This window comes from Hypomesus transpacificus, unplaced genomic scaffold (assembly GCF_021917145.1).
Source record: "Hypomesus transpacificus isolate Combined female unplaced genomic scaffold, fHypTra1 scaffold_205, whole genome shotgun sequence".
Lineage (NCBI taxonomy): Eukaryota > Metazoa > Chordata > Actinopteri > Osmeriformes > Osmeridae > Hypomesus > Hypomesus transpacificus.
The window spans coordinates 285,109-298,619 of record NW_025813746.1 but is presented as its reverse complement, the minus strand read 5'-3'; the positions used below and the strand labels follow the sequence as shown (position 1 = coordinate 298,619).

At 50.9% G+C, this 13,511-nt stretch overlaps 1 protein-coding gene across 2 annotated transcripts; it reads right to left on the bottom strand.

The window, feature by feature from the left end:
* Positions 1–420: 420 nt before the first annotated feature.
* On the bottom strand, positions 421–11,265 carry adamts10 (ADAM metallopeptidase with thrombospondin type 1 motif, 10). Of its 2 annotated transcripts, none has more exons than XM_047013862.1 (6): positions 11,049–11,265; positions 6,469–6,919; positions 2,767–3,140; positions 1,420–1,579; positions 911–1,104; positions 421–573 (listed from the first exon to the last, which is right to left on the bottom strand). In XM_047013862.1, exons 2-6 carry the CDS (start codon positions 6,569–6,571, stop codon positions 475–477), a joined length of 930 nt encoding a protein of 309 aa, XP_046869818.1. In that variant the 5' UTR covers positions 6,572–6,919; positions 11,049–11,265; the 3' UTR covers positions 421–474. The 2 variants fall into 2 exon arrangements, with proteins under 2 accessions (XP_046869818.1, XP_046869819.1); XM_047013863.1 differs by having other exon boundaries at positions 465–578.
* Between the last annotated feature and the right edge of the window lie 2,246 nt (positions 11,266–13,511).

The window sequence follows — 13,511 nt, the reverse complement described above, 5'->3', positions numbered from 1 at the left end:
CAGAGAGAGAGAGTCTGTCTGCCTCCACTTCCTTTTTAGAACCTTTTTATTTTTATACGCGCTCTTATTCAGGGGCCCTAATTTGCGTCATGGCAACGGCCCGAGAGGTCAGCGGGCAGCAACAACAAGTGCAGTCATGGAGCCGGCCTGTGGTCCCGTCCACCTCCCCAACACCACAACACGGCTCCACTTACAGAACACACTCCACTGGGAGCTGGGGAGGAAGGACACTTAAGCCAATCATTTCAAACAAACAAAGAGCTCATAGATGCTGGAGGCGACACTGCTGCGAGAAGAGACCAGAGGAGGGAGCGGGGGGGGGGGGGGGGTGGAGGGGGGGGGGGTAGGAGGTTGTGAGGAAGAGGGATCGAGCGAGAAAGGGAGGGGGAAGCTTGGGGAAGAGGAGGGAGGAGCGAAAGGGGGTGGTAGGATCTGCAGACTCTCTGCACAGACCCTGGAAGGTTTCCGGAAAGTTCAGGCAGACGGTACCTGGTCCTCCATGAGCAGGATGAGGCGGGTCACCACGATGTTTACTGCGTTGCCCAGGCTAGAATCCTGGAACAGTTTGGCAACCTGACCTCCAGGGAAACAAGGAAAGAGCAGTCTTAAAAAGCGCTGACACATCCAAACTAGCACTTAGCCTTCCAGGGAGAGACAGTGTTCATTACCAGCCATTCAGCCAGTGTTCTTTGGTCTGCTTTGCATTGAAGCGCTACACTTCAGTTTGGGATTTTGTAACGGGAAAACAGGAAAACAAGTCCAGCCATTCATTAAATACATTCCAGAAGTGTGTGCAAACAGAGCACCTGGACCAAAAGAGCCCACGACAACAATCCCAACGAGACCTTAGCAACACAATCTCCACTACGCTCCTGCCGTCATCGGCGTCGCTCCCCGATGTGACACTTACAATATTCATGACGGCCAGTATGTACTGTTCGATGTCACGGCGACCGTGGTAGCCAACCATCATCTTGTCGGCCACCACCAGCGTCTCCACGTAGCGCTCGCGGCTCACGGAGCGCTTGAGGGGCAGCTGTCCGCGATGGGGCGGAGTCTTCAGAGTCCGCTGCCACCAGGCCACGCCTTTGCCCGGCTTCTCGTCTGGAGGAACAAGCGGGGAGGCCGTTAAGATGTACGTCTGTCACTCTTCATAAAGCTATTGTACTGTGCATTATTTATTTATTTTTTTATCCTTGATCTTCTGCTATACTTTCCTTTGGAGGAAGGCACTTTTAAAGACACACAGAGCAGGATTGGAACTTACAACCTTTCGCAGCCACACGCTCCACCACTGAGCTACTCCCCCCCCCACCCCCATCGTGACTGATTGGAACTAGCAGCCGCTAAAGACCGCTGGGGGGGGTCCGTGGTTCCTAGATGAATCTGTGAAGAAAGTGGCGGGGCGGGTGAGCCTACCGATGACCCCGCAGGACTGGTCCATGTACTGGTGCCGCAGCGAGGACCTCTTGTAGATCACGTGAGGGTGCCCCTCCGCCCTCTCCACCCTGCTGTGGTTTGTCGCGGGGGCCAGGGGCTCGATGAGGTACTCCTCGCCGCCTGAAACAATCACCCCTTGCTGTGGGAGGGGAGGGAGGGAGGGATGAACGGCACATCTGGGCCAACTGCCCTCCACCAAACCCACCAACACCGCACTAATACCCCACTCATACCTCACTAATACCCCAGTAATACCCCACTCACCACTGTAACTATCTCTGGGATGGCAAATCCGATCACACACTCCAGAAACACCAACTCAAACAAACACAGTCTCTACGTCTCACACACAGTCTCTACGTCTCACACACAGTCTCTCCTTTCACCCTTCTAGTCAGCAGTGTGGGGTCCCATCCACACAGGGACGACAGGGACGCACACACACACACACGCACGCACATCCACACACCTCTGATTAGATCTCCTGTCTGGAGTCTCTGGGGCCGGTCTAAGGGTTTCCCCTTGCTGCCGTCTCTCCACAGAACGCAGTCTGAACTCCCTTTAATCCCGTAATGTGTTTAGTGCTGCTCTCGTGGACATAGTGGACTCCCTGCTGGAGTCACTCATGCTAGCCTGACCACCAGTAATGACGCGCCAAAGCTTATTAGCGCTCGGAGAACAAACCCGATCCCGCACCCTGTCGATGATCATGTTGAACGTATCGCGTATTAAAAGGATACTAAAGCCGCGCAGGTGTCAAACGCTCTCATCGCGGTGAGATGAGTACGTCTGTTTTGCTGCTTTGTTCTAGGGAAGTCTGCTGTGAACACCTGACTCAGCAGCAGAGAAGCTGACCCCCCCCCCCCAGCTGTGATGGCTCCGTGACCTCTGACCTAAACAGGAAGTGGCCGGCGGTAGGAAGGGGTCTTGGTAATCCCCTTGTTTATGCAGGTGTGTTAATGCCGCTAGCTGGGCGTCTTTGTTAGGATAGACAGGTGCCCCTTCCCTCCCCTCCCCCCCCTCCTTAAGAGCACACCCAATCTGAATTTCACACTCGGAAGGGCGTGCAAACCGTTTGGATGTGTCGTATTGCGAGTGTGTGAAGGTGCAGTGGTTTAGGGCCGTTTGTGTGACGGGGTTTCGTTGTTTGAATACATCAAACTGTATTTGAAATTGTATTTTGAGAAAACTCAAGAGAAACCAACCCCCCACCCCCTACCCCCCCCCCCCCCCCCCACCCAGAAGGGGGGCAGTGATTCTGTTCACCTCCGTCAGACACAAGCCCGCCCCCCCCCCCCACAAGCGCCTGGGACAAGCGGTGCTTACCAGGCCGTTGCAGTTACTGAGAGCCACCTGGCTGGAGTGGGGCCTGTCCTGGAGGTGTCCCACGTAGTGGCAGTTGGGCGAGTAGGCGTGGCTCCAGGCCACCTGGCCCCTCCTCCAGTACTCCACGCGGAACTGCTTGGACAGCAGGTTGTCCCGGAGGGTGAGGTTGAGCAGGAAGTCGCTGCGTGGCGTGGACAGCTGGTAGAAGATCTGGGGGGAGGAGGAACCCTGGCTCCCGGCTCCATCGGCGCTGCGCCGGCGCCTCCGGGCCTGGGGGGGCCCGTCCTCCTCTGACCCTTCCAAGGGCTGCCCCTGGGGCCCCACCCGCACCGGGACGGCGATCTCATACTGGCCCAGGCCGGACAGAAACTCAGCTGGGGAGAAAGAGACACACACACACAGACACACACACACATGCAGACACACGCAGACAAAAAATGCCTCAGGTCAAAATGAGGGTCAAGCTCGTGGTCAAAGTCAGTTCAGTGAAGCGGTACTCGAGTTTGTGAATTCCTGTTTGTTGGCCTGGCAAGGCAGGGCACAGGCACAGCACACACAGATCCCCAAGGACTCCCCCTCTCGGTCCACGCTATCCCTATCCGCGAGGCCCGTCTCCACGGCAACCCCGAAACCGTACACTTCCTGTCTCTTCGGCTGTGGACCCGAGAGATTTACTGTACAAAAACACGGAGCTCAGCTGAGTAGGCTCACAGGGGAGCGGTCAGAAGCAAGCGGCCCCCGGTTTGTGCAGGCGTCTGGGGCCTTGTTTTGTGGAAAACAAGCCTCATTGTGGAGGGGGTGAACAGGCAGGGGATCAACAGAGCCACCATGACGGGCCTCTCATACCTGGTTTGACCGGCTTAAATAAACACCAGGCACCATTACTACCCCACAAACACACACGAACATACACACACACACACATTTATAACCACCCAGAACCCACTTCATACTATTATACTACAATACGGCTCCACATAAATAGAGGCGACACAGAGGGATTCTGGGAGATCCATGTCGTATTGGGTTGATATGAGAAAAAAACTGCATTAATCTGCCCCCCCCCCCCAGCCTCCCTAACCTCCCTCTACCCTTCCCTCTTCCTCCGGCCTCGACCCCCCGCTTACGTCTCTCCTCCGGCCTGGAAGCCACAGATGTGCAGCTGTTTGTCGGACCCCAGCCCCAGCCCCCCCCTCCTCTGTACCTCTGCAGTAATCAGTCCAGACAGGGCCACCTTATGAGCCATAGCAATTAATGAGTGCGGCGCAGCCACAGGGCACGGTCGACGCTCTCACAGGCCGTGTAGACGCCACACCCCCTGACCCCGCCCAGAACCCAGGCTCACCCCACCCATCCGTGGGTCGTCACCATCATCATCATCATCATCGCACAGCAGCAACCCCTGCTAGCCCAAGAAAACAAACCGATCCCTTCCAGTGGAAAAGCCGTCCCTGGGAATCTTTTGATCTCTTATCTCATCAGGAAGAGGAAGGAACTATCGTTAATGTCCAATAAACCAACCGACTAAGGAAGGGAGGCTCGTAAAACACTAGAAAGCCCTTGGAAGGAGCACTCACCTTTTATATAATAAACCGGCAGTAAGCACTGCCTGGGGTCCGCTCTATTTTAACTTAGAGAAGAAAGGAGCCTTTAATTAGGTTAAAGCGAGGCTTAATGTGAACAGTGGACCTTTTTATTGTAGCGTTCCCAAGAGAGACTGCCTCTTTCCTTCTCAATCCCACTCTCCCTCCCTCCCTCCATCCCTCTCTCCCTCCCTCTATCCCAATTCTACTCACCCCTCTCTCTCTCTCTGTTTCCATCCATCCCTCTCTTTCCCGCTCCCACCTTGTTCCTATTCTGTCTGCCCCAGATGTTCCCCAGCTGTCCTCAGTCTGGGCAGCGCTCAGTCAGGGGTGTGAAGAGGGTGAGGGGGGGGGGGGGGGGGGGGCGTCTATCATCCATGACTGGCTCACCCTGTGAGTCCATCTCCCTGGGTGGAGTTCCTGCATCTCCACAGAACCCTGTCAGCGCTTCTCAAATCTCTCCTCGTCTGTCTGTCTGACTGTCTGTCTGTCTGTCTGTCTGTCTGTCTGTCTGTCTGTCTGTCTGACTGTCTGTCTGTCTGTCTGTCAGTCTGTCTGACAGTCTGTCTGACTGTCTGTCTGCCTGTCTGACTGTCTGTCTGTCTGTCTGTCTGTCTGTCTGTCTGTCTGTCTGTCTGTCTGTCTGTCTGTCTGTCTGACAGTCTGTCTGCCTGACTGTCTGACTGTCTGTCTGTCTGTCTGTCAGTCTGTCTGACAGTCTGTATGACTGTCTGTCTGTCTGTCTGTCTGTCTGTCAGTCTGTCTGACAGTCTGTCTGTCTGTCTGTCTGTCTGTCTGCCTGTCTGACAGTCTGTCTGCCTGACTGCCTGACTGCCTGACTGTCTGACTGTCTGTCTGTCTGTCTGTCTGTCTGTCTGTCTGTCTGTCTGTCTGTTTGTCTGTCTGTCTGTTTGTCTGTCTGTCTGTCTGTCTGTCTGTCTGTCTGTCTGTCTGTCTGCCTGTCTGACTGTCTGACAGTCTGTGTGCCTGACTCTCTGTCTATCTGTCAAACCCGCATGCCCGTCTGCCACCAGCATGTCTGCCTGTCTGTCTGTCTCACACACAAGGACAGGCACAGTTGAGGTCCAGCTACGTGTGTGAGAGCCACTGGCTTACCTCATTATTGGGTCATTTCAAGCGGGAGAGAAACGGCTCCGAATGTTCTCCTACTTTGGCACGTCTACATATTTGTCCTCTCCTTATTTTAAATAAACACACAGATGCTGGCCAAATACACAACCCAGCCTGTCAAGTGTAGCAGCACTGAAAAATATCATGCCCTCAGCAATTTTCCCATTATTTCATATGCTGTTTTTAGTTCTAGGTTTAATCTAAAATGACTTAAAGGGGTTACCATTCAGTGTGAGATAACAGGCCTAGCCTGGCTGGGAGTAAACTCTGGAGCAGGAGACGTGACTGGTGGGAAGACATCCAGCAGAGTGCTGGACTGCTCCAGACATGACACACCCTGGTCCTGACTGACTGGCTGGCTGGCTGGCTCTCTGAGCAGAACTTTGTGTAGGTCCAGTTGGTTTTTAGTGAAAGTCTACACTGCTTGCATCACACACTGTGCTACCATGCATGATGTTTTCGGTGCGCTCGCGGGTCGTTGTCGGCGAGAATGTGCGTCTGCGCGACGGGATTTCCTCGCCAGACGCCCGGTGACGGCGACGAAAAATGTTGCGGTGTAGGCCGAGTTTACGCGATCGCTTCTGTCGGTTTCCCTACGAGTCTGGTTTCGTTTGGGGAGAGCGGACAAGTGTCCCGCAGATAGATGTCAAGGCAGGTGGTGGCTGGAGGAAAGCAGAGCGGAGGACTATTGGAAACAGATGACTGAGAGGGTTCAAAGGTTAAGCATAGGAAATACACAATCCCTGCTTTGTTCTGAATGACAAGTCACGGACACTCAGGGTATTTATGTCGGAGCCCTAGGCGCATCCGGTTTACTCTATGTGTGGTACTTGTGTGTGTGTGTGTCTGCCAGGGGTGAGGGAGGAGGGGGGGGGGGGGGGGGGGTACGGCGCTGTGATGTGATTTATGGAGAGAAGGAATCAAGTCCAAGAAAGAATGCAGGAGTGGAGAGGAGACATCCATGGCGTGTCGGGAGTTAGATCATCACCTTGAGACTGAGTGAACTCCCCCGCGGGCTCATTCTCCACAACTTCGGTGGCAACCATGGCGATGGTGACGATGCAGGCCAGGGTCCTCCATACCGTTTCCATGGTGACTCCAGTAACAAGCTTCAGTGCGGTCCCCAGGCCTCTGTCCCACCATGTCTCCAGCCCTTCCGGTCCCCTCGCTCACCAGAGGGACACAGCCATCTCACCGCGGACCATGGCTGCAGCCGCAAACAGGTGTGTCTCGGAGGCGGATACTAGAGAGCGCTCAACACTGTCTCTCTCTCCCTCTCTGTCTCTCTTGTCTCGCTGTCTCTCTCTCTCTCGTGCTCTTTCTTTTTCTCCCTGGGGTAGTCTTTCTCTGTGTCTCTCTGTGGTCTGGTGATTCTCAGGGAGGCTCGGAAGGGAAGACTTCCTAGGAGTTGAGCAGCGTTTACGGTCCTCTGGGCGTCCCTGTTGAGGAGAAACAGTTAAGTGTTGGAATGGAGAGAGGAGGAGGGAGTGGGATAGAGAGACAGAGAGAGAGAGAGAGAGAGAGAGAGAGAGAGACAGAGACAGAGACAGAGAGAGAGAGAGAGAGAGAGAGAGAGAGAGAGAGAGAGAGAGAGGAAGAGAAAAAGAGACAGAGAGAGAGATAGAGATAGAGATAGAGAGACGTAGAGAAAAACAGAGAGAGAGAGATGGATAGAGAGAGCTACAGAGAGACCCCTGACCCAAGCCTCCCTCTGACGACTCCTCTGCTCTGGACTCACTTCACCGTGACCGGCCGCCTGCAGTGGCTTTAGCCGATCAATCAAGACTCCTGTCAGAGACAAACAGTGACTTACAACCTGGCTACCAGAGAGAGCAAGCCTCAATCTGGGCCCCCCTCCCCTCCCCTGTCTCTTCTCTCTCTCTCTCTCTCTCTCTCTCTCTCTCTCTCTCTCTCTCTCTCTGTCTTTCTCTCTCTCTCTCTCTCTCTCTCTCTCTCTCTTTAGTCCTCGGCTCTGCCCAGCGGAAAGGAGTTCAAGCAAAGAGGAAGGCATTGATCTTCTGAAATGCTGTGTTTAGGCCCGGAGGAGCTGGAAGAGGGTGTTACGTGAGTGGCTTTGGGGAGTGGGAGGGGGAACCAATCAGAGAGATGAAGTGGGTTGCTTCCACTTCTACACTGACGGGATGGCTGGCTGGCTGACTGGCAGACTAGTTTGCTGACTTGCTAGCTGGTTGGCTCTGGAACTCACATGACCTACCACCTTACAGGCAAGCAAAAAGGTCATTCATCAAAATCTATACCAGACAGACCCCATGTCGATCAAAATCCCACAACCACAATATTTCTGTCTTTTACGACACAGGGACACATTCATAGAAAGGAGATCGACGCATATCAACCTATCAATCCAGCTTTTGAATTTTATAAAGCACTGCAATCTCTACTACCAGTCCTCCACGCCTTTCTCTCTCTCTCTCTCTCTCTCTCTCTCTCTCTCTCTCTCTCTCTCTCTCTCTCTCTCTCTCTCTATCCTCCTCTCCCCCTTCATCCCCCCTCCCTGTGGTGGTGTCTAGGTAGAAGCAGAGTGCGGAGACGGTACACAGGTCCAGATGGCTGGCTGCTAACCAACTGCAGCCAAAGGTAATCGGAAGCAGATGGAAAACGGTTTGGCGACGAGGGCGAGGGAGCCGGTCGCCTCACGAACAGAGAAGAAATCCAAACTCTCTAAAGAGAGAGTGTCTGAAGGAGAGATGAGGTGGTGCTGCTGGTGTGTGTGTGTGTCTGTATGTGTGTGTGTGTTTGCATGTGGGTGTGGTTTTGTGTGTGTGCGTGTCTGTATGTGTGTGCGTTTGCATGTGGGTGTGGTTTTGTGTGTGTGCGTTTCTGTATGTGTGTGCGTTTGCATGTGGGTGTGGTTTTGTGTGTGTGCGTGTCTGTATGTGTGTGCGTTTGCATGTGGGTGTGGTTTTGTGCGTGTGTGCATCCCTGTATCAGTGTGTGTGTGCGTGCAGGGTCAGCGAGCGCATGTGTAACTTCACGGTACAGTCTGAGTGAACCACACAAGACTTCTTTTCAACCTCTAGACCACAAGTCCTCTCTACGTGTATCAGGGTTCACCTGTTGTTGATGACTTTCAGAGGAAATCTTTTTCAGGAGGAAGTTAACCAACACTCACCCTAATCCGACATCATCTCATGTTGTGACCCCCCTCAACATCAAGCTAACAAAGCTTGACACTGTGATTGAAAGTGTGCTAACGGTGTCAGGTCTTATAACTGGAAGGGTATACCTCCGCGCTTAGAGATCAGAGTGCAGATCAAAAGGTTGCAGGTTCAAATCCCCCTCATCCCTGTAAGTCACTTTGAATGAAAGCATCTGCTAATTGAACGCTTTAAGTGAGCATGCTCTCTGGGCTGGACTGAGGGGGCTGCCGATGGAAGGAAGTGTACTTCTCGTTTCCGGGCAGTGGGCGGGGCAGTGGGCGGGGCCAGGTACAGTGACAGCACCGCCAACACTGAGGGGTCTTTGTGTTCTTGCTTTACTTGAGCGTGGAGAAATTGTATTAGCCCCTCTTCTCTCTCCTCTGCCGCCCACCCCCCCTTCGCCCTCCCTCCCTTCTCCCCCTCATCCCCTCCCTCCACTCACCCCCCCCTCCCCTCCCTCTCCCTCCAGGCTTCTCCCAGTCATTTCCTGCTTGGCCAAACTGCCCTTCTCCTTGTTGGTCTCTCATTTCATTGTAGGGTTGTTAGACCGGCAGTTAAATATCAAACGCTTTTCATTAAAACCCCTTTTTCTAATCTTGTTTCATTCAAACAAAGCCATGATAATCAGGCCCCCCCCACACTTGGCTCCGTGCTTTTAAACATGGCTGCTTAAGAACTTTATGGGTTGTCCCCTGCCTTCTGAGTCCTGCACAGTAACCAAGACAACACACGTGGGGTTGAATGACAAGCAATATTTCAAAATTGATCCTCTTCCATATGTCGTTAAAAATCAGTCTATAATTTATTAGTTGTGAAAATGATGTTATTCATTTTGGCCAACAATCCCTTATTGTCCAAAACACTATGTTGGTATTATGCATTCCGGTGCGGCTACATACAAATCTAAATAAATGTAACCATAAAGTATATAATTTGCTGAGAATGTGGTTAGAGGGATTTTTTTATGGAAGAGGATATGGTGTTTACTAACAGACAGAGGGGGAGGGGGGGGGGGACTTGGACGGGGAATGACCAGTAGGAATGTAAGGGTCGTCCAAAGTTCTGATCTGAAAGTCTGAAGTGGACCAGAAATATTTAAACACCAGGCAGTATCAACTGTATTTAGCGCCTTTCGGGAGGCTGATGGAAGATTTAAGATGACTGTACTCATATTCATACAGACTGTGCTCTTATTTCGTGCTGCCAAGGAGCGTCCAGTAAAAACGGTCACACTAATAAATCCCATATGACTGCATCAATATAAAGCTTCGGTAGAAAGCTCCAATCCTATGCTAAACTGCTAACACCAACCTCGTTGCGATTTAACCGCCTAACCATCTCCCCCTCGTCCAGCTCTCTGGCTCTATCAAAGTATTTTTGTATTTGTTTATTTGAACTATCAACCCAATCTCTTTGCAAGCAGGGTGCAAATACTTGTGACCTGACAGAATGCTTTCCATCTTTTTGAACTGACTCAGAAAAACAATCAAATATCACACGATTCGGCCATGCTAAGCCTTGAGCAACAAACAACAAATGAAGTGATTGAAATAATACAGGGACTGAATGGACCTGGGAATATTTCGTTTGGTGGGGAAGACATCATTCTTTCAGTTATTCCCAAATAAATAATCTGCAGATGAAAAGGGCGAACGAAAGCATGACAGCCAAGCCAAAGATGCGCTGTCTGAAAATGAGACTAGTCTGAAACAACATTTTGACTGAGGGCTAACTTGGACAGACACAGTCAGCAACATAACACAGTACTGAGACTGTGGAAGTATTCCGTGTCATATTTCCCAGGCTACGGTCTCTTATACACGATACAGATTGGTCAATGCTGACAATGCCGGTTTACTCTAGCCTATGCCTCGGTCAGTTGAGAAAGAGTTGACCAATGCTTAACACGTACAGACAAAAAGGGCACTTAATAGTTAATTATTCATCGTATAATTTGTTATAACTTTCGGTGGGTCTGGGTGTGACTTCCTTCTCTGACTAACAGTGTTTCTTTATAGCATATTAGGCTATATCTAATACAGTTGGTCAAGTGGGTCTTGAGCAAGATAGCTTGCCTACCATTGCCGAGTAGCCTAAATCTTGTCCCAGGTCCGGCAGACGCACTACTGGAGTAAAGGGCATGTGCCAACTTTCACTACATTACGCTACCTGTCTGGCGTCAGTCACTGCCATCTGCTCGTTCATAGAGCCAGGCTTCCCGTGAATTTAATGGTAAAGTCTTTGCATCGGTCTTGATGAAGAGAAAAGTCATTCCACAATTAGCCTACTGTTGACTTTTAAATGAACACTCAACGTTTTCACGAATCAATGCACCGTCATCAAGTGTTGAGTCATGTTCTCGGATAGGTCTATGAATGTAAAGACTATTTGAATGTAATAGGCTTACCTTTTATTTTACTTTGACAACATTTGTTATGGGCGTCCTTTTGGATTTGGTTTGTCCGTCCACTGGCCTTGTTTAGGACGTGTCAGTTGTCTTGAAAAGTTCTGTCAGAAGGGCGAGCCGAGGGAGGTCGGAGAGCGCGGACTTTTGCAGCCCTGATCCCACCGAATCTGATGCAAAGGCACCCTATGTGCCCGAGCGCGCCTGCTGGTGTCTTTTCGACCAGGAAGTCAAAATCGTAAGAGCGGTGCTTGTACGCATGGCGGTGCTGTTCTCAAAAAAGTCCCAATGGTTCATAAAACGAATTGTGTAGCCGACTTTATCTGCTACGTATTTACTATGGAACTAAGACATATATAGCACAAACGATTAACAGCAACCCGCATTTGATTAACAAAGTAGGGAAACTTATGTAGGCCTAGCCTGTATTAATTTTATTAGTTATACTCTCAGTTGCATTGAAGAGGCATAGTCTACAGCTTTGATGCCTAACCTCAATGCGTTGTATGGAAATGTAGGGCCCAAACCAGCTAGTACTTAGTGCTGAAACAAACAAAAATCCCTAAAATTAGTTGTGTAAACGGTGGAGGCTGTATGGAGGATCATAGGAGACCCCTATCATGGTCTGTGATTGGTGGGGGACGTGGCCTGCCTGTGGGTAATTCAGCCAGTTAGGCAGAGTCAGGAAGCTGAAAAGATGCAAATGTCTGGTCTTACAAGATGGCGAAGGACACAGATGAGGTGCGGCGTGTGACGGCATGTCGGCACACACATCTACACACACACACTTACACACACACACACGCTTACACACACACACACACTTACACACCTACTTACACACCTACACGCACACACACTTACACACACATACATTGTGGTCTACAATCTGGTCTTTACCCTTGCGGAAACAAAGTGCTAGCTTAAAGGGTTCCTCAGTTGTGTGAGAACCCTGAAAGGAACCCCTTCATTTATTAGTTGATGGGTCATGATTTTAGATAGTCTAAACATCCAGCATGATGGAACACTCCCACACCAAATGAAAGCCGGATTGGACCGTGAAAACAATGTTGCTAGGGAGACAGGGTGAACATGAAGCATTGTTGCAGTGAAACCAGCTAGAACCATCCTTGAACTCAAACACACTTTTCTCTCTCTCTCTCTCTCTCTCTCCCGCCTCCTCTCTCCATTCCAACACTCTCTTCTCCCTTCTTCATGATTTCAGGTGGCACATCCCTGCGGCCCAGAGAGTAGGGCGCCCACTGGCCGCCGCCCGGCGCCCCCTCCTGGCCGTTGTCCAGCATGCCGCCCTGCTGGGAGGGGCTCTGCAGACACACACACATTCAGAGGTGCAGCTGGATCACGTCCTTGCCCTACACCCAACACCATCCTGCCTTAACTTTACCCATGACAGTGCCCCCGACCCTGCTTTAATCCCGATGCCTCACCTCAACCGAGACCCCCCCCCCCCCCCCAACACACCACGGATCTCAAACCCACCATCATCAAGACCTCCAGATTGTAAATCGTTCAGGAGACGGGACACAGTTGTACATCAGTTGTGTATCAATGGCACTGATCTGTCAGTGGCATCAATTCAATATATTTATTGGATATTTATTTCCCTCCAATAAACTTCCCATAAATAACCCCTGTGTAAACCTCACATTGGCCTCTCATTGGCCATATTGGCCGCCATATACACAAATCCTCCCCATGTGAAGACTCCATTACCACCTACGTTCTGGAGGGCTCTCTTCACTGTCCGCACTGCTGCTTCAGCTGCTCCATTTCTATGAGGTGACTCGGCAGGATGGATCTTCCAAGACCATTTTGTGCCATTCTTGGCCACCTTTCCCTCCACTCCTGACCTATCCAGATTCTCCAGGAACCGATAGAGGTCTTCAAAGGCAGGCTTGGCCCCAACAAAGTTGGTGCCTGGGTCTGACCATAACTTCCTGTTTCAAAATAAAAGTTCAAATTTCCTCGACACGTAACACATCCCTGTTTACACGTCTGATGGACGAAGAGAAAGAGAGGCAGGACCTAAGTGTGCTGACTGTGAGGTTAAAAACCCATTCTTGAACATATCACATCAAATTGCTTGTGTGTGTGTGTGCAACCCTTATAGAGCGTACCTCACAAAGTTTAGCATTTGACAGATTTTCATAGATGAGATGTGCAAGTTCTTTACAGTTTTTCAAAATTGTTGAAACACATTTCTGGAAACCGTCACCCATTTTCTCAAAACTGTAAACACAAAACCAAATCTTCAAACTACATTTCCAAAACCTCTGACTTCTGGCAAAATATAACACTCGCCCCTAAACCATTTAACCTGTGCTCAAAATGCAAATCAATATATAAACACAATGGAGCAATCAGTAGACACAACACCAAAAAATTGACCCCACAGCATCCAGGGCATGCAGTTACACGTCAAGAAAAATGTATTTATGTAAACAC